This window comes from Coregonus clupeaformis, chromosome 16, assembly GCF_020615455.1.
Source record: "Coregonus clupeaformis isolate EN_2021a chromosome 16, ASM2061545v1, whole genome shotgun sequence".
Lineage (NCBI taxonomy): Eukaryota > Metazoa > Chordata > Actinopteri > Salmoniformes > Salmonidae > Coregonus > Coregonus clupeaformis.
The window spans coordinates 45,394,474-45,420,464 of record NC_059207.1 but is presented as its reverse complement, the minus strand read 5'-3'; the positions used below and the strand labels follow the sequence as shown (position 1 = coordinate 45,420,464).

The 25,991-nt window shown below is 43.8% G+C and overlaps 1 protein-coding gene across 1 annotated transcript in view; it reads right to left on the bottom strand.

The window, feature by feature from the left end:
• LOC121584204 (5-hydroxytryptamine receptor 7-like) overlaps window positions 1–19,969 on the bottom strand; it is a 66,597-nt gene extending 46,628 nt beyond the window's left edge. The window contains exon 1 of the mRNA XM_041900036.1: window positions 19,323–19,969. Within this exon, the coding sequence (XP_041755970.1) occupies window positions 19,323–19,789 (467 nt within the window). The 5' untranslated portion in view covers window positions 19,790–19,969. The remainder of the gene's footprint in view (window positions 1–19,322) is intronic.
• Window positions 19,970–25,991: the final 6,022 nt, after the last annotated feature.

Genomic DNA, 25,991 nt, shown 5'->3' with positions numbered 1-25,991 from the left:
ATACCGTTTAGGACCTTGAGCATGGCTGAGGTGCACCCATGACCAGCTCAGAAACCGGATTGCATAGCGGAGAAGGTACGGTGGGATTCGAAATGGTTGGTGATCTGTTTGTTAACTTGGCTTTCAGCTACTTTTGAAAGGCAGGGCAAGATGGATATAGGTCTGTAACAGTTTGGATCTAGAGTGTCACCCACTTTGAAGAGGGGGATGACCGCGGCAGCTTTCCAATCTCTGGGGATCTCAGACGTTACGAGAGAGAGGTTGAACAGGCTAGTAATAGGGGTTGCAACAATTTTGGCGGCTAATTTTAGAAAGAAAGGGTCCAGATTGTCTAGCCCAGCAGATTTGTAGGGGTCCAGATTTTTCAGCTCTTTCAGAACATCAGCTGTCTGAATTTGTGTGAAGGAGAAGCGGGGGGGAGCATGGGCAAGTTGCAGCGGAGGGTGCAGAGCTGGTGGCCGGGGTAGTGGTAGCCAGGTGGAAAGCATGCCAGCCGTAGCAAAATGCTTGTTGAAATTCTCGATTATTGTAGATTTATCAGTGGTGACAGTGTTTCCTAGCCTCAGTGCAGTGGGCAGTTGGGAGGAGGTGCTCTTATTTTCTATGGACTTTACAGTGTCCCAAAACTTTTTGGAGTTAGTGCTACAGGATGCAAATATCTGTTTGAAAAAGCTAGCCTTTGCTTTCCTAACTGATTGTGTATATTGGTTCCTGACTTCCCTGAAAAGTTGCATATCGCGGGGGCTGTTCGATGCTAATGCAGTACGCCACAGGATGTTTTTGTGCTGGTCAAGGGCAGTCAAGTCTGAGGAGAACCAGGGACTATATTTGTTCTTAGTTCTGAATTTTTTGAATGGGGCGTGCTTATTTAAGATTGAGAGGAAAGCACTTTTAAAGAACAACCAGGCATCCTCTACTGACGGAATGAGGTCAATATCCATCCAGGATACCCGGGACAGGTCAATTAGAAAGGCCTGCTCGCTAAAGTGTTTTAGGGAGCGTTTGACAAAGATGGGTGGTCGTTTGCCCGCGGACCCATTATGGACGCAGGCAATAAGGCAGTGATCGCTGAGATCCTGGTTGAAGACAGCGGAGGTGTATTTAGAGGGTAAATTTGTCAGGATGATATCTATGAGGGTGCCCATGTTTACAGATGTAGGGTTGTACCTTGTAGGTTCGTTGATAATTTGTGTGAGATTGAGGGCATCTAGATTAGATTGTAGGTTGGCCGGGGTGTTAAGCATTTCCCAGTTTAGGTCACCAAGCAGTACAAACTCTGAGGATAGATGGGGGGCAATCAGTTCACATATGGTGTCCAGGGCACAGCTCGGGGCTGAAGGGGGTCTGTAGCAAGCGGCAACAGTGAGAGACTTATTTCTGGAAAGGTGGATTTTTAGAAGTAGAAGCTCAAACTGTTTGGGCACAGACCTGGATAGTATGATAGAGCTCTGCAGGCTATCTCTACAGTAGATTGCAACCCCACCCCCTTTGGCAGTTCTATCGAGACAGAAAATATTGTAGTTGGAGATGGACATTTCTGAATTTTTGGTGGCCTTCCTAAGCCAGGATTCAGACACTGCTAGAACATCAGGGTTGGCAGAGTATGCTAACGCAGTGAATAACTCAAACTTAGGGAGGAGGCTTCAGATGTTAACGTGCAAGAAACCAAGGCTTTTACGGTTACAGAAGTCAACAAATGATAACGCCTGGGGAGTAGGAGTGATACTTGGGGCTAAAGGGCCTGGGTTAACCTCTACAGAGGAACAGAGGAGGAGTATAATAAGGATACGGCTAAAGGCTTTAAGTACTGGTCTTCTAGTGCGTTGGGTACAGAGAAAAAAATGGGCAGATTTCCAGGCATTGTAGAATAGATTCAGGGCATTATGTACAGACAAGGATATGGAAGGATATGAGTACAGTGGAGGTAAACCTAAGCGTTGGGTAACGATGAAAGAGATAGCATCACTGGAGGCACCGATTGAGTCGGTCTCCGCGTGTATGGTGGGTGGGACAAAGGAGCTATCTAGGGCAGGTTGAGCTGGGCTGGGGGATCTACCTTTAGGCCTACCTTTCCACTCCAGACATAGTAGGCCTACTCTTAAAGGGAGTGCTCCTAATCTCAGCTTGTTACCTGTATAAAAGACACCTGTCCACAGAAGCAATCAATCAATCAGATTCCAAACTCTCCACCATGGCCAAGACCAAAGAGCTCTCCAAGGATGTCAGGGACAAGATTGTAGCCCTACACAAGGCTGGAATGGGCTACAAGACCATCGCCAAGCAGCTTGGTGAGAAGGTGACAACAGTTGGTGCGATTATTCGCAAATGGAAGAAACAAAAAACAACTGTCAATCTCCCGCGGCCTGGGGCTCCATGCAAGATCTCACCTTGTGGAGTTGCAATGATCATGAGAACGGTGAGGAATCAGCCCAGAACTACACGGGAGGATCTTGTCAATGATCTCAAGGCAGCTGGGACCATAGTCACCAAGAAAACAATTGGTAACACACTACGCCGTTAAGGACTGAAATCCTGCAGCGCCCGCAAGGTCCCCCTGCTCAAGAAAGCACATATACATGCCCATCTGAAGTTTGCCAATGAACATCTGAATGATTCAGAGGAGAACTGGGTGAAAGTGTTGTGGTCAGATGAGACCAAAATTGAGCTCTTTGGCATCAACTCAACTCACCGTGTTTGGAGGAGGAAAAATGCTGCCTATGACCCCAAGAACACTATCCCCACCGTCAAACATGGAGGTGGAAACAATATGCTTTGGGGGTGCTTTTCTGCTAAGGGGACAGGACAACTTCACCGCATCAAAGGGACGATGGACGGGGCTATGTACCGTCAAATCTTGGGTGAGAACCTCCTTCCCTCAGCAAGGGCATTGAAAATGGGTTGTGGATGGGTATTCCAGCATGACAATGACCCAAAACACATGGCCAAGGCAACAAAGGAGTGGCTCAAGAAGAAGCACATTAAGGTCCTGGAGTGGCCTAGCCAGTCTCCAGACCTTAATCCCAAAGAAAATCTGTGGAGGGAGCTGAAGGTTCGAGTTGCCAAACGTCAGCCTCGAAACCTTAATGACTTGGAGAAGATCTGTAAAGAGGAGGGGGACAAAATCCCTCCTGAGATGTGTGCAAACCTGGTGGCCAACTACAAGAAACGTCTGACCTCTGTGATTGCCAACAAGGGTTTTGCCACCAAGTACTAAGTCATGTTTTGCAGAGGGGTCAAATACTTATTTCCCTCATTAAAATGCAAATCAATTCATAACATTTTTGACATGCGTTTTTCTGGATTTATTTTGTTGTTATTCTGTCTCTCACTGTTCAAATAAACATACCATTAAAATTATAGACTGTTCATTTCTTTGTCAGTGGGCAAACTTACAAAATCAGCAGGGGATCAAATACTTTTTTCCCTCACTGTATAGGCTATGGATCACTTGATTGAGACCACACTAAATAGCCTATAGGCACACTTGATATTGCGTGCTCAGTGAAGAATCAGAGATGAGGGGCGGCATTGAGCACACACAGATATAAAAAGAAATATATATATACAGTGGGGAAAAAAAGTATTTAGTCAGCCACTATTTGTGCAAGTTCTCCCACTTAAAAAGATGAGAGAGGCCTGTAATTTTCATCATAGGTACACGTCAACTATGAAAGACAAATTGAGAAAAAAAAATCCAGAAAATCACATTGTAGGATTTTTTATGAATTTATTTGCAAATTATGGTGGAAAATAAGTATTTGGTCACCTACAAACAAGCAAGATTTCTGGCTCTCACAGACCTGTAACTTCTTCTTGAAGAGGCTCCTCTGTCCTCCACTCGTTACCTGTATTAATGGCATCTGTTTGAACTTGTTATCAGTATAAAAGACACCTGTCCACAACCTCAAACAGTCACACTCCAAACTCCACTATGGCCAAGACCAAAGAGCTGACAAAGGACACCAGAAACAAAATTGTAGACCTGCACCAGGCTGGGAAGACTGAATCTGCAATAGGTAAGCAGCTTGGTTTGAAGAAATCAACTGTGGGAGCAATTATTAGGAAATGGAAGACATACAAGACCACTGATAATCTCCCTCGATCTGGGGCTCCACGCAAGATCTCACCCCGTAGGGGTCAAAATGATCACAAGAACGGTGAGCAAAAATCCCAGAACCACACGGGGGGACCTAGTGAATGACCTGCAGAGAGCTGGGACCAAAGTAACAAAGCCTACCATCAGTAACACACTACGCCGCCAGGGACTCAAATCCTGCAGTGCAAGACGTGTCCGCCTGCTTAAGCCAGTACATGTCCAGGCCTGTCTGAAGTTTGCTAGAGTGCATTTGGATGATCCAGAAGAGGATTGGGAGAATGTCATATGGTCAGATGAAACCAAAATAGAACTTTTTGGTAAAAACTCAACTCGTCGTGTTTGGAGGACAAAGAATGCTGAGTTGCATCCAAAGAACACCATACCTACTGTGAAGTATGGGGGTGGAAACATCATGCTTTGGGGCTGTTTTTCTGCAAAGGGACCAGGACGACTGATCCGTGTAAAGGAACGAATGAATGGGGCCATGTATCGTGAGATTTTGAGTGAAAACCTCCTTCCATCAGCAAGGGCATTGAAGATGAAACGTGGCTGGGTCTTTCAGCATGACAATGATCCCAAACACACCGCCCGGGCAATGAGAGAGTGGCTTCGTAAGAAGCATTTCAAGGTCCTGGAGTGGCCTAGCCAGTCTCCTGATCTCAACCCCATAGAAAATCTTTGGAGGGAGTTGAAAGTCTGTGTTGCCCAGCGACAGCCCCAAAACATCACTGCTCTAGAGGAGATCTGCATGGAGGAATGGGCCAAAATACCAGCAACAGTGTGTGAAAACCTTGTGAAGACTTACAGAAAACATTTGACCTGTGTCATTGCCAACAAAGGGTATATAACAAAGTATTGAGAAACTTTTGTTATTGACCAAATACTTATTTTCCACCATAATTTGCAAATAAATTCATTAAAAATCCTACAATGTGATTTTCTGGATTTTTTTTCTCATTTTGTCTGTCATAGTTGACGTGTACCTATGTTGAAAATTACAGGCCTCTCTCATCTTTTTAAGTGGGAGAACTTGCACAATTGGTGGCTGACTAAATACTTTTTTCCCCCACTGTATATCCTAATAAGCAACTAATTCTAAAACACTGAGAAATATTGACATTTCATCAACTACAAATTACATGACCCTCCTCTGGACTAGATTTTAATAAACTAAACCCTCCCCTTGACTGAAATTGAAAAAGCATGACCCTCCCCCATTTTCCTCCAGGTAACCATTCTGAAAATATAGATTCGTCCCTAATAGCACTCACAGCTTTCCAAGAAAACAAACATTTAAACATGTATGATCTGTTTACATATACTGTATTTTAGAGGCTATTTATACAGAAAATGTACATCAATTATAATTATATGACAATATTTTAGGTTGACAATTACACCATTTCTGATATCACATGCCTTACTTTCATTTTCCTGCATAAGAAACATCTGGATTATGCCTCTAATGCCATTCATTCCAATTAGACTGGTTTAGAGTTCTCCCTGACCAATATGTCTGCCATTTTCACCCCATTCTGGAACTTTGAGGGTTTATGACATATCCCCTATAGTAATTTAATAGGATCTCTATGGAGGCACAGATATCCATTAAATGTTCCAGATCCTCAAGTAGCCGCTCTAGCAATGAAAATAATGGAAGGCAGTCGGGAGGAGGCAAGATCAGGTGGGACCATTCTAGCTAATGAAGGCAGATACATTTTAGTCATTACGTGTGTGAACAACAGGCACAACTCCGATATAAAGTGTTTTTTCTCAAAGTTGCCGGGATTTCACGTGTCCTACTTATATCAGTACACTCGTAACAACCTAAGCATTACGAAACTTCTACGCAATCGCTTGCTGAGCAAAAAAAAAAAAAAAAAAAAAAGCCACCTGCTGGATAAGACAGATTTTGGGCCCAGTTATCCCTCTCGCTTCGCCTCTTCCTCTCGGACTGGGGCCAATTGTCTGTCTGTCATCAAGTAAGGAAGACCAAATTTGGCAGCAATGCCCAATGAGGGGTGAGGTCACGTTGACTTTGCTCTCAGTGCTGCTGACCTCAAAAGCAAGGTTATGTTTAACACGTTAGCTTTGTTTATTTCTCCTTTAAAAGGTTAGCTAGATGGAATATATACAGTGAGAGAATTAAGTATTTGATCCCCTGCTGATTTTGTACGTTTGCCCACTGACAAAGAAATGATCAGTCTATAATTTTAATGGTAGGTTTATTTGAACAGTGAGAGACAGAATAACAACAAAAAAATCCAGAAAAACGGATGTCAAAAAATGTTATAAATTGATTTGCATTTTAATGAGGGAAATAAGTATTTGACCCCCTCTCAATCAGAAAGATTTCTGGCTCCCAGGTGTCTTTTTTACAGGTAATGAGCTGAGATTAGGAGCACACTCTTAAAGGGAGGGCTCCTAATCTCAGCTTGTTACCTGTATAAAAGACACTTGTCCACAGAAGCAATCAATCAGATTCCAAACTCTCCACCATGGCCAAGACTAAAGAGCTCTCCAAGGATGTCAGGGACAAGATTGTAGACCTACACAAGGTTGGAATGGGCTACAAGACCATCTCCATGCAGCTTGGTGAGAAGGTGACAACAGTTGGTGCGATTATTCGCAAATGGAAGAAACACAAAATAACTGTCAATCTCCCTCTGCCTGGGGCTCCATGCAAGATCTGACCTCGTGGAGTTGCAATGATCATGAGAAAGGTGAGGAATCAGCCCAGAACTACACGGGAGGATCTTGTCAATGATCTCAAGGCAGCTGGGACCATAGTCACCAAGAAAACAATTGGTAACACACGACGCCGTGAAGGACTGAAATCCTGCAGCGCCCGCAAGTTCCCCCTGCTCAAGAAAGCACATATACAGGGCCGTCTGAAGTTTGCCAATGAACATCTGAATGATTCAGAGGAGAACTGGGTGAAAGTGTTGTGGTCAGATGAGACCAAAATCGAGCTCTTTGGTATCAACTCAACTCGCCGTGTTTGGAGGAGGAGGAATGCTGCCTATGACCCCAAGAACACCATCCCCACCGTCAAACATGGAGGTGGAAACATTATGCTTTGGGGGTGTTTTTCTGCTAAGGGGACAGGACAACTTCACCACATCAAAGGGACGATGGACGGGGCCATGTACCGTCAAATCTAGGGTGAGAACCTCCTTCCCTCAGCCAGGGCATTGAAAATGGGTCGTGGATGGGTATTTCCAGCATGACAATGACCCAAAACACACGGCCAAGGCAACAAAGGAGTGGCTCAAGAAGAGGCACATTAAGGTCCTGGAGTGGCCTAGCCAGTCTCCAGACCTTAATTCCATAGAAATGACTAAAATGTAAATGTAAATGTAAAATCTGTGGAGGGAGCTGTAGGTTTGAGTTTCCAAAGGTCAGCCTCGAAACCTTAATGACTTGGAGAAGATCTGCAAAGTGGAGTGGGACAAAATCCCTCCTGAGATGTGTGTAAACCTGGTGGCCAACTACAAGAAATGTCTGACCTCTGTGATAGCCAACAAGGGTTTTGCCACCAAGTACTAAGTCATGTTTTGCAGAGGGGTCAAATACTTATTTCCCTCATTAAAATGCAAATCAATTTATAACATTTTTGACATGCGTTTTTCTGGATTTTTTAGTTGTTATTCTGTCTCTCACTGTTCAAATAAACCTACCATTATACTGATCATGTTTTTGTCAGTGGGCAAACGTACAAAATCATCAGGGTATCAAATACTTAATTCCCTCACTGTATGCGAGAAAGGAGGGAATTTATGGCTGATTGATTAGATGAAAGGATCTTGCCCTTCTTGCGCAAAGAAAACATTGGAGTCGTTCTGTATACAGGAAGACAAGGAGGTGTTAGGATAATTTCTTTTTTTTACATTTACCTTTATTTACCAGGAAAGTCAATTAAGAACAAATTATTATTTACAACAACAATCTGTTATAAATTGTTTTGAAAATGTAGGCCTATAGAACCACCTGCATGAGGGACAGCGGAAGGCTTTGTTGTGAGACGATCCATGAGTGACGTGCTATAGAAAGGCAGATGAGTTCACTGGAGGGTGAAAAACCACTGGCAATATACCACAGTTTCTGTTTCTCTGAGCCATCAATGTCACTCACTGCACATTTCAAATATGTTCTCCAACCATATTTTGCCATAGACATGAACGCTACTGTCACATAAGATCATACAGTGCCTACAGAAAGTATTCACACCCCTTGACTTTTCCACATTGTTGTGTTACAGCCTGAATTTAAATGGATTGAGATTTTTTTGTCACTGGCCTACACACAATACCCCCATGTCAAAGTGGAATTATGTTTTTCAACATTTTTACAAATGAATTACAAATGAAAAGCTAAAATGTTATGGCAAGCCTAAGTTCAAGAGTAAACATTTGCTTAACAAGTAACATAATAAGTTGCAATAATAGTGTTTAACATGATTTTTGAATGACTACCTAATCTCTGTACCCCACATATACAATTATCTGTAAGGTCCCTCAGTCGAGCAGTGAATTTCAAACACAGATTCAACCACAAAGACCAGGCAGGTTTTCCAATGACTCACAAAGAATGGCACCTATTGGTAGATGGGTAAAAATGTAAATTGAATATCCCTTTGAGCATGGTGAAGTTATTCATTACACTTTGGATGGTGTATGAATACACCCAGTCACTACAATGATACAGGGGTCCTTCCGAGAGGAAGGAAACCGCTCAGGTATTTTACCATGACGCCAATGGTGACTTTAAAACAGAGTTTAATGGCTGTGATAGGCGAAAACTGAGGATGGATCAACCACATTGTAGTTACTCCACAATACTAACCTAATTGACAGAGTGAAAAGAGGGAAGCCTGTACAGAATAAAAATATTCCAAAACATGCATCCTGTTTGCAACAAGGCACTAAAGCAATACTGCAAAGAAATGTGGCAAAGCAATTCACTTTTAGTCATGAATACAAAGTGTTATGTTTGGGGTAAATCCAATACAACACATTACTGAGTACCACTCTCCATATTTTCAAGCAGTGTATAGTGCATTTTTAGGTTACTGTAACTATAAATGTATTCTTATGTAATCATATAAAGCGTGCATGTTCAACATAGCATGCATAGGTCATCGCAGGTCTGTGGAGATCTTCACAATTGCTGTAATAATCTGCTCAGAATCTCGAACGGCACTGAGCACTTGAACCATCTCCTTTTAATGTAATCTCAACTGCAATCCAGGTCATTTGCTATTAGATGAAGCACAGTGATTACACATTCATCTGTTGTATAAATAAACAAAATATCTGACATTGTATTCCCATTTTAACTTTTCTGTGCTTTTAAATTGTTGAAAGTACAGTGATAGACATTTGGGTGACAACTAAACCAAAAACCTGACATCGTTTTTCCATTGGAATTTGGTAGTGCTTTTTGATGGATGAAAGCATAGTGATAACACATTGGAAATTCAACTAACTTTTGGCTGTCTTTTTGAGTCTGTGAGTATGGCTGTAATCTCATTGATCAACATCTCAACCAAATATTACCCAAATATCCACGTTGAAATTATGTAGTGTGCCCGGTGGGATATGTCATCACATGTCATATGTATCCTCCATAACATTTGGGCATCAGGAAGGGAGTGCCATAACAATACTAAAGATTAAGAAATGCTCATATCACAGTGTTCCTGTTCCCCCTTTAATAGCTCTTCCGACATACAGAATCATTCTGTTTTTGCGAAAGCACTGCTGGCGCAATGAATAATTTATTGGTGTAATGTATTGTACTAATAAGGCATTATGAGCAAGAAGGGATAATCTGACCATTGTAGCCGCTATTAGTCTTAATTGGGGCCTCTGAGTGAGGCGGAGCAACCTGATTGATCACTTGAATTTATTTTATAGTGTATTATAATTGGGGAACAGTGGAGTGCTTCCAATCTGTCTCCTCTATGAACAATCAACAGTGCTATAAGGGCATCCTAGAACCAGTCAATCACAGTGAGCAATGATTCCCACTAGCAGGCTTCTCTTCTTTCCCTCTCCAGCCAGACAGTGATAGCTCTTAAAGAGGGGAGTGAAAGGAGGAGAAGAAGGAAGATGGGGATGAGGAAGGGGAATAATGCTGGAGATTATTTTCTATATTTTCAATGTAGTTCTAATCAGGGTATCAGTCTTGATCCGGAGAAATATGTGTGGATGGATGCAAGAAAAGATACATTGAGGAAATCATTTGGTTTGTTTGCATTCCTAATTTTGGCACATCAAAAAGCATCACTGGTGTGTAAACCCCTGTGAGCATTGTGTATACTCTGAGTACACTTGCTGAACAGATGCCCATTGTGGTGCATTTTATCTACATATTAATATCAGGGATCAGTTTAATTGGCAGAGAGCATGTGTTTATTTTTCCTGTTGAAAGCAGTGGGGTTTGGCAATGGGTCGGTCCAGTTTGCTCAGTTGGAAAGTGAGTCACATCCCACTTGGCACAAACTGGTCGAATCAACGTTGTTTCAAAGTAATTTGTCAATATACTGTGTTGCGTTGAATCTACATGGAAAATGTTTTGATGGTGACATTTTAACCACAGGATTATGTCATCATGGTAACCAATTTTCAACATAGACAAACCCTGTATAAAATATGTTGAATTTGTACCTTTGAAACAATGTCAGATCTTCAACATTATATCCACTATCAGAAAAAAAACTATAGACTGGGCAAGACCTCCTACTGGAGAGTTGATCCATCTAAAGCTATCCATTTGGTCTCCCATCCAGGCTTTTAACCAAGCCCTGCTTAGCTTTGATATTTGACACTGACTACTACCAATGTGCTATTGTGAGAAGTATTTTTGAGCGAGTTGGTGAATAAAGGTTGAAATCTAATTGATCAACGTCTAAACCAAATATTACCTACAGTGGGGGAAAAAAGTATTTAGTCAGCCACCAATTGTGCAAGTTCTCCCACTTAAAAAGATGAGAGAGGCCTGTAATTCTTATCATAGGTACATGTCAACTATGACAGACAAATTTAGAAAAAAAATTCCAGAAAATCACATTGTAGGATTTTTATGAATTTATTTGCAAATTATGGTGGAAAATAAGTATTTGGTCACCTACAAACAAGCAAGATTTCTGGCTCTCACAGACCTGTAACTTCTTCTTTAAGAGGCTCCTCTGTCCTCCACTCGTTACCTGTATTAATGGCACCTGTTTGAACTTGTTATCAGTATAAAAGACACCTGTCCACAACCTCAAACAGTCACACTCCAAACTCCACTATGGCCAAGACCAAAGAGCTGTCAAAGGACACCAGAAACAAAATTGTAGACCTGCACCAGGCTGGGAAGACTGAATCTGCAATAGGTAAGCAGCTTGGTTTGAAGAAATCAACTGTGGGAGCAATTATTAGGAAATGGAAGACATACAAGACCACTGATAATCTCCCTCGATCTGGGGCTCCACGTAAGATCTCACCCCGTGGGGTCAAAATGATCACAAGAACGGTGAGCAAAAATCCCAGAACCACACGGGGGGACCTAGTGAATGACCTGCAGAGAGCTGGGATCAAAGTAACAAAGCCTACCATCAGTAACACACTACGCCGCCAGGGACTCAAATCCTGCAGTGCCAGACATGTCCCCCTGCTTAAGCCAGTACATGTCCCGTCTGAAATTTGCTAGAGTGCATTTGGATGATCCAGAAGAGGATTGGGAGAATGTCATATGGTCAGATGAAACCAAAATAGAACTTTTTGGTAAAAACTCAACTCGTCGTGTTTGGAGGACAAAGAATGCTGAGTTGCATCCAAAGAACACCATACCTACTGTGAAGCATGGGGGTGGAAACATCATGCTTTGGGGCTGTTTTTCTGCAAAGGGACCAGGACGACTGATCAGTGTAAAGGAAAGAATGAATGGGGCCATGTATCGTGAGATTTTGAGTGAAAACCTCCTTCCATCAGCAAGGGCATTGAAGATGAAACGTGGCTGGGTCTTTCTGTTATGTGGGCAGCTTGTCTCTCCCTTTTCTGTTTCCCTTCCTCCTTGTTTTGTCCCCTCTTTGTCTGTTGTATCTGTATGTGTGTTTGTCCCCTTTATGTGGGTGTGTCTGGAGTGGATCAGGGGGCGTGCTCAGGATCTGCCTCTCCTGTGCAGCTGCGGGTTGTTTCCAGTGATTCCTGCCTACGCAGCTGCATCCTATTCTCTCATCAACCTGCACTACTTATTCCTGGGCATGGCTCTCCACCGGCGCCAGATCGTTGTTCTTACTAGAGCGGTAACTTGGCTCACCAGTAAAGTTATATTATCTTAGTCTTCAGCCTGGCTTTTTACTCTCCTTAACCTGTCGTTTGTTTTGTCTTCAGTTCAGACATACCTCCCTGCCTGCCTGCCTTCGTGCCTGCCTGCCTGCCTGCCTCAGCCTCTCCTTCCTCCGGAGCCGACTAGCCCACTCTGTTCCTTTTTCTTCAGTTGTTTTTTGGACTATGACAAATTGAACTTTTATTAAAAGTATTTTTGTTTCCTCCACTCCCTTAGTCGTGTTTGTTTCTCTGAGTGCTGGGTTGAACCATAGCGTAACAGAACGATCTGGCCATGGACCCAACAGAGAAACAGCACGGGGCAAACGAAGACAGCTTCCAACAAGCTATCCAGGCTCAAGGAACGTTGCTAGGACAGCATGACCAATTGATTCGGACTCTTGTGGAAGATAATCATCAACTGCTGAACCAGGTGACTCAGTTAACTACACAAGTCTCTAAATTGTCTGTTATCAGTTCTCCATCTCTCTCTGACCCCCAGTTTGATGCACCCCAAGTTGTTTCCTCTGACATTATGCAGGCTTCGTTCCGTCGGGAACCCCCTGTCACGTCGCCTGAACCGTTCAATGGTGAATTGGACAAGTGCCGGGGATTTTTGCTTCAGTGTGACTTGATTTTTCGGCAGAGACCACTGTCGTTTTCTACTGATTCCTCTAAGGTACATTATGTTCTGGGGCTGTTAAGAGGGAGAGCTCTGGTTTGGGCTGAGGCTGTGTGCTCAGATCAAACTTTGACTGGATTGACTTTTGCTGATTTTTCTGCTAAATTGAAGACTGTTTTTGACCATCCTGACCATGTGGGTAATTCCTCCAAGATACTTTTTAATTTGAGGCAGGGTTCTAACAGTGTGGCAGAGTACTCTATTGAGTTCTGGACGTTGGCAGCGGACTCCAAGTGGAACAATGTGGCACTTCAAGGAGCATTTCTAAACGGTTTGAATGAAGCCATTAAGGATGAACTGGCTGCTCGTGATGAGCCACATGATTTACATTCTCTCGTTTCCCTGTCCATTAAGCTAGACAACCGGTTGCGGGAGAGGCGTCGGGAGAGAGGCGGTCGGCCACATCTAGGAGGACGAGTTCCCCCGCCTTCAACCACTCGAGTCTCGCCTCCCCGGATCCGGCAGCTTCTTGTTCCTGATCCCATCCCGAGCACAGAGGAGGAACCAATGCAAGTGGGTCGAGCTCAACTACCTCCAGCAGAGCGGCAACGGCGCCTCCAGGCAGGTGAGTGCCTGTACTGTGGAGACGCCACACACATTCTGGCTACATGCCCTAAGCGACCCAAAAGACAAGGCTCGCTTATAACGGTGGGTCTACTTGCGAGCCCAGAGTTAGATCCGGAACCCGTCATTCCCCGATTACAAGTACCTGTAACCTTACGTTTCCAGAGTAATTCCCTGCCACTCTCAGCTCTCATAGACTCAGGTGCAGAAGACAACTTTATTAGCCACCAGTTCGTTACACAAGCTCGTATCCCCATGGAGCCACTACCTACCCCCATTCGGGTCACAGCCCTTGATGGGCGCCTCCTCGCGGAGATAACTCATCAAACCTCCCCCGTTTCCCTAGTGATTTCTGGCAATCATTGTGAAAGCATTCAGTTAAGAGTTATGTCTGGCTCAGCTACCTCCCTAATCCTTGGCTTCCCCTGGTTGGCTCTTCACAACCCACAAATTGATTAGACACGTCACACCATTCTCAGTTGGAGCACTAACTGCCATTCAGAGTGCCTTAGATCAGCGGTTCCCCCCACTAAGTGTAACCCAACTCATCCCTCAGCTCCTCTCGATCTGTCATCTGTCCCCAAAGAATACCATGACTTAGCGGAGGTTTTCAGTAAGGACAAGGCTCTGTCTCTACCACCACATAGGCCTTATGATTGCCCTATTGAACTGCTTCCTGGTGCTCCCTTGCCCTCTAGTCGCTTATACAATCTGTCCCGACCGGAAAGAGAGGCAAAGGAGCAGTATATTGGGGATTCTCTGGCCTCGGGCATAATCCGTCCCTCGTCGTCTCCTTTGGGTGCAGGGTTCTTTTTCGTGGAAAAGAAAGACAAGTCGTTACGCCCCTGTATCGATTTCAGGGGTTTAAACAACATAACTGTTAAAAACAAGTATCCCCTTCCACTCATCAACTCAGCTTTTGAACCTCTGCATGGTGCCACAGTTTTTTCCAAGCTCGACCTCAGGAACGCTTATCACCTTGTCCGAATCGGAAAGGGAGAGGAGTGGAAAACCGCTTTCAACACTCCACTGGGACATTTTGAGTATTTGGTCATGCCCTTTGGGCTCTCAAACGCCCCTGCTGTTTTCCAAGCCATGGTGAACGATGTTCTTAGGGATTTTTTGAACCGTTTTGTCTTTGTATACCTGGATGATATTCTTGTTTTTTCCAAGTCACCCGAGGAGCATGAGTCACACGTCCGTCAAGTCCTTCAACGGCTCTTGGAGAACAAGCTGTACGTCAAAGCAGAAAAGTGTGAGTTCCACAAACAGTCTACATCATTCCTTGGTTTCATAATTGAGAGCGGGCAGGTGAAGGCGGACCCCGAGAAGATCCGGGCAGTGACGGAATGGCCCACACCCACCACCCGTAAGCAACTTCAACGATTTTGGGCTTTGCTAACTTCTACCGTAGATTCATTAAGGGTTTTAGTAAAGTGGTGGCACCCCTTACTAGACTCACATCCCCAAAAGTCCCTTTTCTGTGGTCCCCTGAGGCGGAGCAGGCGGTAGGGGTTTTGAAGGAACTGTTTTCCACCTCCCCCGTGTTGATACACCCCAATACCTCTCTGCAGTTTGTTGTGGAGGTGGACGCGTCGGACTCAGGTGTGGGAGCAGTCCTCTCCCAGTGCTCCCCCACTGACCAAAAGCTTCACCCCTGTGCTTTTTTCTCCAAGAAATTGTCACCCACAGAACGGAATTACGACGTTGGAAACCGGGAACTGCTGGCGGTCAAGCTAGCACTGGAAGAATGGCGGCACTGGCTGGATGGAGCTGAACTGCCGTTTGTGGTCTGGACAGACCACAAAAACTTGGCTTACATCCAAGCCACTAAGAGACTCAACTCACGCCAAGCCAGATGGGCCCTGTTTTTTAGTAGGTTTAACTTTATTCTTACATACAGACCGGGGTCAAGAAATGTTAAACCAGATGCTTTGTCCCGCCAGTTTGCTGACCCTTCGGAGACCAGCGAGCCTGAGGCAGTCCTGCCTTCCTCATGCGTCGTGGCGGCAGTACAGTGGGAGATCGAGTCTCTTGTGAAGACTGCACTTGCCACGGACCCGGGACCGGGTGATGGACCTCCCAACCTACTCTTTGTTCCCGAGACGGTCCGGTCTCAGGTGTTGCAGTGGATTCACACCTCCCGTTTTGCTGGTCACCCTGGGATGAGACGCACGTTGACGCTGCTTAGGAGACATTTTTGGTGGCCTTCAATGGAAACTGACGTTCGGGCTTTTGTGGCAGCCTGCTCAACCTGTGCTTGAGGCAAAGCCTCCCATCAGTCCCCTTCGGGGCTGCTGCTACCCCTCCCAGTTCCCAGCCGTCCCTGGTCCCACATTGCCATGGATTTTGTCACCGGCCTACCCAAGTCTGAAGGTAATGATACTATACTTACCATTGTGGACAGATTCTCTAAATCTGTCCACTATATAGCATTACCAAAATTACCGTCTGCCAGTGAGACAGCGGACCTCCTAGTCCAACATGTTTTCCGTCCCCATGGAATACCTGTGGACATCGTATCTGATAGAGGCCCACAGTTTACTTCCCGTGTTTGGAAGGTTTTCTGTTCTGCTTTGGGTGCTTCCATTAGTCTGTCCTCAGGGTTTCATCCCCAGACCAACGGTCAAACAGAAAGAGCCAATCAAAACCTCGAAGCAACCCTTCGTTGTGTGGCTGCTCAACATCCATCATCCTGGGCCAAACATCTGCCTTGGATAGAGTACGCCCACAACTCCCTCACCACCTCTGCCACCGGTCTTTCACCCTTTGAGGTTACCATGGGTTATCAACCCCCTCTGTTTCCTGCTCAGGAGAAGGAATTGGCTGTTCCTTCGGTTCAGGAGAACCTCCGCCGCTGCCAGAGAGTGTGGAGCGACGCTCGGGAAGCATTGCTTCGGACCACCGACAGGAACAAGACGACAGCGGATAGGAGCAGGACTCCTGCACCTGTGTTTCATCCTGGTCAAGAGGTTTGGCTGTCATCAAAGAACGTACCTCTTCGTACCAAATCACGCAAGCTGTCTCCTCGGTATCTGGGTCCGTTTGTGGTGGAGTCCATCATTAACCCCGCTGCGGTTCGTTTGAAGTTGCCTTCAGCCATGAAGATACACCCTACTTTCCACGTCTCCCAACTGAAACCTGTGTCCTCCAGCCTTTTGTGTCCGCCGGCAGATCCACCTCCACCTGTTCGCCTCATTGACGACCATCCGGCCTACACCGTCAGTAGGCTCCTGGACTCTCGGAGGCGGGGTAGGGGTCTCCAATACCTAGTCGATTGGGGAAGGTTATGGACCAGAGGAGAGGTCTTGGGTCCCTAAGCGTTTTGTGTTGGATCCTCAGCTGATCACGGACTTCCATCACGACAACCCTGACAGGCCTGGTGGGTCGCCAGGTGGCGACCATTGAGGGGGGTACTGTTATGTGGGCAGCTTGTCTCTCCCTTTTCTGTTTCCCTTCCTCCTTGTTTTGTCCCCTCTTTGTCTGTTGTATCTGTATGTGTGTTTGTCCCCTTTATGTGGGTGTGTCTGGAGTGGATCAGGGGCGTGCTCAGGATCTGCCTCTCCTGTGCAGCTGCGGGTTGTTTCCAGTGATTCCTGCCTACGCAGCTGCATCCTATTCTCTCATCAACCTGCACTACTTATTCCTGGGCATGGCTCTCCACCGGCGCCAGATCGTTGTTCTTACTAGAGCGGTAACTTGGCTCACCAGTAAAGTTATATTATCTTAGTCTTCAGCCTGGCTTTTTACTCTCCTTAACCTGTCGTTTGTTTTGTCTTCAGTTCAGACATGCCTGCCTGCCTTCGTGCCTGCCTGCCTGCCTGCCTCAGCCTCTCCTTCCTCCGGAGCCGACCAGCCCACTCTGTTCCTTTTTCTTCAGTTGTTTTTTGGACTATGACAAATTGAACTTTTATTAAAAGTATTTTTGTTTCCTCCACTCCCTTAGTCGTGTTTGTTTCTCTGAGTGCTGGGTTGAACCATAGCGTAACACTTTCAGCATGACAATGATCCCAAACACACCGCCCGGGCAACGAAGGAGTGGCTTCGTAAGAAGCATTTCAAGGTCCTGGAGTGGCCTAGCCAGTCTCCAGATCTCAACCCCATAGAAAATCTTTGGAGGGAGTTGAAAGTCCGTGTTGCCCAGCGACAGCCCCAAAACATCACTGCTCTAGAGGAGATCTGCATGGAGGAATGGGCCAAAATACCAGCAACAGTGTGTGAAAACCTTGTGAAGACTTACAGAAAACGTTTGACCTGTGTCATTGCCAACAAAGGGTATATAACAAAGTATTGAGAAACTTTTGTTATTGACCAAATACTTATTTTCCACCATAATTTGCAAATAAATTCATAAAAAATCCTACAATGTGATTTTCTGGAATTTTTTTCCTCATTTTGTCCATCATAGTTGACGTGTACCTATGATGAAAATTACAGGCCTCTCTCATCTTTTTAAGTGGGAGAACTTGCACAATTGGTGGCTGACTAAATACTTTTTTTCCCCACTGTACATTTCCATGTTGAAATGACGTGGAGTGCCCAGTGGCATATGACATAATGACATCGCATGAATTTTAATAATTTTAAATGTATTCATGTGAAATATAGGCCAATATTACACTGTGTTTAGGAGGACTATAATATAGCCTATATGGCGTATGTGGAGAATTAACACAAACACTGCATACAATCCATAGAATACACAATACATTAACCAGCATGCGTAATTAGGCTATGCATGATTGTATCCATGTTCTGGTGCAAGAGGATAACCAAATTAAATTAGGCCTACTATACATTCATCGCAGTCTGCTTATTGATTTTCTGGGGGGAAGATCACTTGACCGCACAGAAGACATCCCTCAGGAACCAAACACCTGAAATGCATTCGTTTTTCCAGTTGTCTGCTGATTATTTTACTGAAACCCACTTGCGCGTAATCGTGTCATTGGCGCGACTCGCAGATTCATGATATTTTAGGCATTCATATTTTATTAATTACGTTTATTTGAGTAGGGACAGATGTAATAACATTGACACATTGCAATTTACAACAGTAGCCTAAGATGCATTGCACCATAACACGTTAGCTTGCGCTAATGTACAGTGCCCGTCCCTAGACAGTAGCCTAACATCACAAGAAAATCTAATTAGTCAGTCACACGTTCTTTGCAATGACCAAAATAAACGTTGACATTTTACATTGGGCATGTAAGATCTACCCACTGGGCATACACTGGGCATACACTGGTTGAATCAACATTGTTCCTACGTCATTTCAATGAAATTACGTTGAAACAACGTGGAATAGACGTTATTAAATATAATTATGTGCCCACAGCCTGTGCCCAGTGGGTAGCGACCCTTACAAATAGTTATATCCACTCAAGGGGCTATTAATCAATAATTAGACTATACCCTATTTATCAAATGGAGAATAGCCCTACAAAAGGTGTTATTGTTCGCTCATGTTGGCTTATTAAGAGCTCATGTTTTTTTTTCTGTGGACATCAATATCAAGCAAACCAATTATCATCCGGCTGATGTGTGTCATTTGGCGCAATAAATGTTTTGACTTATGTCCCCGAATAGCCCAGGTGAATAACCTATATTAGATACTTCCTTGTTGTACATTTGATTGCACTGGTAAGTTTAACTAACTCACCTGTCAACGCTGATCACGCACAGTGTCATGATGGAGGCTGTGCAGCACATTACATCCATACCAATGAAGATGTTGCAAAACACCTCCCCAAAAAGCCACTTGCCCCCAGTTAGGTCTGTCACTATAACAAAGGGCATGACAACAATGGCCACGGAGAGGTCTGCCACAGCCAGGGACACAAGAAGATAGTTTGACGGTTGTCTTAATTTTTTCACCACGCAAACCGCTATGACAACCAATGTGTTTCCCATCACAGTGACCGCTGTGATGATAGCCAACATCACTCCGATAATTATCTTCTCTCCACTGCCGAAATCAAGTAGTGGCTCCCCGCACGTATCGTTCCACATGGCTGTTGGACCAGCTGTGACGGGGACGTTATAGAAAAGCTCCAGAGTGCCATTGATAACTTCGGAAACATCCTCTCTCTTATTGAAAGTGGGATCGACGCCCGAAGTATTGAACATTACGAAAACGTGATCCCGGCGGTGATGCAGGGGACACCTCGCCAGTGTACTCCAATTAAGCGCATACTTGATCAGTAGGCTACGTCTCTGATCTTGGGTCCAGTAGTTTGTTATTTTCCTATGTTACAACACAGCCAGTACTGAGAAACGTAAGCCCACACCTTATAGCCATGCACAGTCAGAGCGTTTCACCTTCCCAAAATAGTGATCCGCGCCTCTCCAAATGCGCAAGAGGAAGAGGCGAAAAACAATGATGCATTTTATGAAATCTTCACAGAAAAATAAAAAAAACGTCATAAAAAAACGTTAAATGTTAAACTATTTTTAAGTTGGTTTCACAACGAGCTTGTTTCCCAGTGTGGCTTAGGGTAGGCTAATTCGCTGACAGATATACATTTTCCCACGAGCGGTTTAGTTCCATCTGCGAACGCTCAAACACAAAAATGTATTCACAAACATAGGAGTCCACGCAAAGTAATTGAATCGTATCCAAAATTTGATTTCTCATGTACTTAAGGCTATAGGACATGATGCATGCTACTATATTATATTGATATATTGTTAGTTTTTTTCAGCAGGGAAAAAAGGATTTATACCAAGAAGCAAACTGATCATATTTACATAATCTCCAATCTTAATTGAGGACAGTAGGTCTACACAGGTTCAAATTGAGCACATTGATGTAGGGTTGTAGGGGTAACTAGCCCCCTGGGGTAACTGCCCCCCTTTAAGACCACAAGAAGTCACCAAATTATTTTCCCAAAATTTTCCCTGGCTGCCACTGCTCTGTGTCATCATAGCTTTTGGAGATATTTCAACAAAACAATTTTGTGGTAAGTTTATCTAATTTTTTTAAATTTGGAAAAAGTTGTAGATATTTTCCAATGAAGTTAGATCTATAATTGATTTTTAAATATACAAGTAGGAACGCCTTAAGATAAATAATCCACTTGTTTAGAGAGAAACATTTAGATCATTTAGATAAGTAGTAATATGTTGGATGAGTGTGTTAGGGGCAACCACAGGTGGGGACTAGATTAGGTGTGAGCAGTGCAGGAGGTGGACTCATGAGTTGTGCTCCAATTTTACTGGGGATAGCTTTATTTGTGACCTATGTACAAATTAGAATCGTGCAATAGCAGAGCATAAGAGAGTTGCCACATCAATGTTACACTGAGTTAATTAGTATAATTAAATGTTTTAGTCCAATGTTATTTAATGTCATTAGTTATATTTCCTTCCATTATTATATTCCAATTAATTTTTTTTTTTTTTATGAATTAAAAACAACTTTTGAAAACATTTTGCTCCTGAATGTCATTTTAAAGACTGCTGGGATTTACAATCTTACAATATTCAAATAATATTTAGTGCAATTGTACATAATGTATTGTATGGAAAAGGAACAACAACAAAAAGAACAAAGAAAATTAATGTGCAGGTGAGTAAAAAAAAAAGGACTTTACATTAAATCTCCTCATAGTGCGGATATTAATGGTGACATGTGCAACACCATTCCCCCCCCATATTTTATTTAAATAATTAAAATAAGACAACTAGACTTAGTTTTTAAGTATTACTTAATAAATAATGTCTAAATTAAATGGATTTTAACACACTTCTACCGGGATAACTGGCACCCCCAGGGGCACCCCCGGGAGCAAGAACCAAGCCATGAGGTCGAAGGAATTGTCCGTAGAGCTCCGAGACAGGATCGTGTCGAGGCACAGATCTGGGGAAGGACACCAAAACATTTCTGCAGCATTGAAAGTCCCCAAGAATACAGTGGCCTCCATCATTCTTAAATGGAAGAAGTTTGGAACCACCAAGACTCTTCCTAGAGCTGGCAGCCTAGCCAAACTGAGCAATCGGGGGAGAAGGGCCTTGGTCAGGGAGGTGACCAAGAACCCAATGGTCACTCTGAAGGAGCTCCAGAGTTCCTCTGTAGAGATGGGAAAATGCTCCAGAATGACAACCATCTCTGCAGCACTCCACCTATCAGGCCTTTATGGTAGAGTGGCCAGATGGAAGCCACTCCTCAGTAAAAGGCACATGCGAGCACGCTTGGAGTTTGCCAAAAGGCACCTAGACTTTCAGACCATGAGAAACAAGATTCTCTGGTCTGATGAAACCAAGATTGAATTCTTTGGCCTGAATGCCAAGCGTCACGTCTGGAGGAAACCTGGCACCATCCCTACGGCGAAGCATGGTGGTGGCAGCATCATGCTGTGGGGATGTTTTTCAGCGGCAGGGACTGGGAGACTAGTCAGGATCGAGGGAAAGAGGAATAGAGCAAACTACAGAGAGTTCCTTGATGAAAACCTACCCCAGAGCACTCAGGACCTCAGACTGGGGAGAAGGTTCACCTTCCAACAGGACAACAACCCTAAGCACACAGCCAAGACAACGCAGGAGTGGCTTCGGGACAAGTCTCTGAATGTCCTTGAGTGGCCCAGCCAGAGCCTGGACTTGAACCCGATCTAACATCTCTGGAGAGACCTGAAAATAACTGTGCAGCGACGCTCCCCATTCAACCTGACAGAGTTTGAGAGGATCTGCAGAGAAGAATGGGAGAAACTCCCCAAATACAGGTGTGCCAAGCATGTAGCATCATACCCAAGAAGACTCGAGGCTGTAATCGCTGCCAAAGGTGCTTCAACAAAGTACTGAGTAAAGGGTCTGAATACTTACGTAAATGTGAACTTGATTTTTAATACATTTGCAAACATTTCTAAAAACCTGTTTTTGCTTTGTCATTATGGGGTATTGTGTGTAGATTGATGAGGGGAAAGGCTGTAACGTAACAAAATGTGGAAAAAGTCAAGGGGTCTAAATACTTTCCGAATGCACTGTATATATACATTTATATAAACTACCAGTCAAAAGTTTGGACACAACTACTCATTCAAGGGTTTTTCTTTCTTTTACTATTTTTTACATTGTAGAATAATAGTGAAGACATCAAAACTATGAAATAACACATATGGAATCATGTAGTAACCAAAAAAGTGTTAAACAAATCAAAATATATTTTATATTTGAGATTCTTCAAATAGCCACCCTTTGTCTTGATGACAGTTTTGCACACTCTTGGCATTCTCTCAACCAGCTTCATGAGGTAGTCACCTGGAATGCATTTCAATGAACAGGTATGCCTTCTTAAAAGTTAATTATGGCAAGAACAGCTCAAATAAGCAAAGAGAAATACAGTCCATCATTACTTTAAGACATGAAGGTCAGTCAGTACGGAAAATGTCAAGAACATTGAACGTTTCTTCAAGTCCAGTCGCAAAAACCATTAGGCGCTATGATGAAACTTGCTCTCATGAGGACTTCCACAGGAATGGAAGACCCAGAGTTACCTCTGCTGCAGAAGATAAGTTCATTAGAGTTACCAGCCTCAGAAATTGCAGCCCAAATAATTGCTTCACAGAGTTCAAGTCACAGACACATCTCAACATCAACTGTTCAGAGGGGACTGTGTGAATCAGGCCTTCATGGTCGAATTGCTGCAAAGAAACCACTACTAAAGGACACCAATAACAAGAAGAGACCTGCTTGGGCCAAGAAACACGAGCAATGGACTTTAGACCAGTGGAAATATGTCCTTTGGTCTGGAGTCCTAATTGGAGATTTTTGGTTCCAACCGCTGTGTCTTTGTGAGACGCGGTGTGGGTGAACGGATGATCTCCGCATGTGTTGTTCCCGCTGTAAAGCATGGAGGAGGAGGTGTTATGGTGTGAGGGTGCTTTGCTGGTGACTCTGTCTGTGATTTATTTAGAATTCAAGGCACTCTTAACCAGCATGGCTACCACAGCATTCTGCAGCGATACGCCATCCCATCTGGTTTGGGCTTAGTGGGACTATCATTTGTTTTTCAACAGGGCAATGACCCAACACACCTCCAGGCTGTGTAAGGGATATTTTACCAAGAAGGAGAGTGATGGAGTGCTGCATCAGATGACCTAGCCTCCACAATCCCCCAACCTCAACCCAATGGAGATGGTTTGGGATGAGTTGGACCGCAGAGTGAAGGAAAAGCAGCCAACAAGTGCTCAGCATATGTGGGAACTCCTTCAAGACTGTTGGAAAAGCATTCCAGGTGAAGCTGGTTGAGAGAATGCCAAGAGTGTGAAAAGCTGTCATCAAGGCAAAGGGTGGCTATTTGAAGAATATCATATGTGTTATTTCATAGTTTTGATGTCTTCACTATTATTCTACAATGTAGAAAATAGTAAAAATATAGAAAAACACTTTAATGAGTACGTGTCCAAACTTTTGACTGGTTCTGTATATACATTTTTAGGAACTCAGTCAGGGTCTCAACTTACTGTTGAGAGTTAGAATTGTGGAATACACCAAATTTAGTTGTGCATCAGCAGTTTTTCTCTTGATATGTCAGTCACTGACAGTCACTCAATTAGTCCAAATACTGAAAACGTTTCTCTCCACCCTATGGCAAAATGTGTATAATTGCAGGAAATTAGCTGTAAAACTTCTATTTTTCCTCTCCGCCTCCTGGCAAAATGAGAGAATTGCATGAAATTAGTTATTAAATTGCTAAATCTTCTCCCTGCCCCATGGCAAAATGTGTAGAATTGCAGCAAACTTGCTCTAAAACTAAAAAAATGTATCTGCGCCCAATGGCAAAATGTGTAGTATTGCAGCAAATTAGCTGTAAAAGTGCTATTTTTTCTCTCCGTCCCATGGCACAATGTGTAGAATTGCAGGAAATGAACTATAAAACTTCTAAAATATATACGCTCTCAAGAGGGGGGCCATAAATATCCTTACGCATTATTAAACATAAACCAGCTAAATGACTGCTTTCTGTTCTTTTTCATCTACATTTTATCCAGATGTTTTGGACATATTACTGTTTTGTATAATATAGTGAATGAAGGGTAATCCTTGCTGGCGCTTGAACCAGCGACCCATGGAGTAATAGATCAAGTGCATTATCGCCTGTGCCATAAACACTCGGACCTCTTTGCAGAGGTCATATTATGATTGATTACAGGGATGGTATACAAAAACGAATGTGTTTGGAAAAGTGATATATTATTAAGACATTAATTGATTATCCTGCCAAAGCCAGGTCATGATTGTTTATAAAGACCATTTAGTTGTGTTGGTTTTGAGGTGTCAAGGACAGTGTTATCGGACTTAGAATAAACAAAACAAAACAAATGGTTGACGTGCACAATAAATACAATAATAAAAGGACCTGATTTTCCCATGCAGATGCTCTGTGGACAGTGACATTGCAGATCAGATAGGAAACAGTCATTCTGGTGCCTTCTATGCCACCCCTGGGCATTACAGAGGGCACCTGTCTATAAAAATAAACTGATGAGGAATATTCAGTCAAAACCACTGGAGTTTAAAAAACATTATTTTCAACATTGAAAATATGCTGGGGCAGCATGGACAGGACATAAGGGATAGAGAGCTTCCCAGGCTGTTCACATCATCATCCAGGGAACAGCTGTGGTTCGTTAACCCCTTTGGGCCTTGGGAAGCCCAGATCCTTCCCACGTACCACCACTGCCTGGGCTGTCTGTCTCTCCCCCGGATGTGATCACCAGCACAGCCTAGGGCTTTGCTCGTCATTACCCACTGCTGGGCCTGATGGGCACGCTGGTAATGATGATTGTCACATTAGATTATCAACAGTGTCTAGTGACACCAGTGATTGGCCAGCCCTACTGTCATTGAAATTGCCCCACTTACAATGAGGCACATTATTAATTATTATTATTATTATTATTATCACTGCCAAGGACACAGTGGTACACGTTGTTACCCAGGAAAACAGGGAGGGCACATGCATCGAGAGCTTATGAAAACAACCTGTCAGCAGCCAGTCAGTTTCTTGTAATTGAGAGGAGGGGAGAAGCAGATGTGATTAAATGGGATTAAAGCTGCACTGGGAGAATGGGGGAACACTCCTGCTGTGGAATTTTATGCAAGAGCGACAGTTTATGCAGTGAGTGACAGCGCAAACTAACTGTAGATAGTAGCTGCTGATTGGGATGTCACTTTGGCTTTGTGAGATAGTCAGACTGCAAAACAAGTTCAAGGAAATCACGAAAACAAATCCTGTATTTATTTTTGTATTACGGGCCTCTTGTCATGAGATTTACAAGTGTAGCACACCCTCTCCCGTCTTTGTGTGCAATCAGTCAGCCCAGCAATCTCT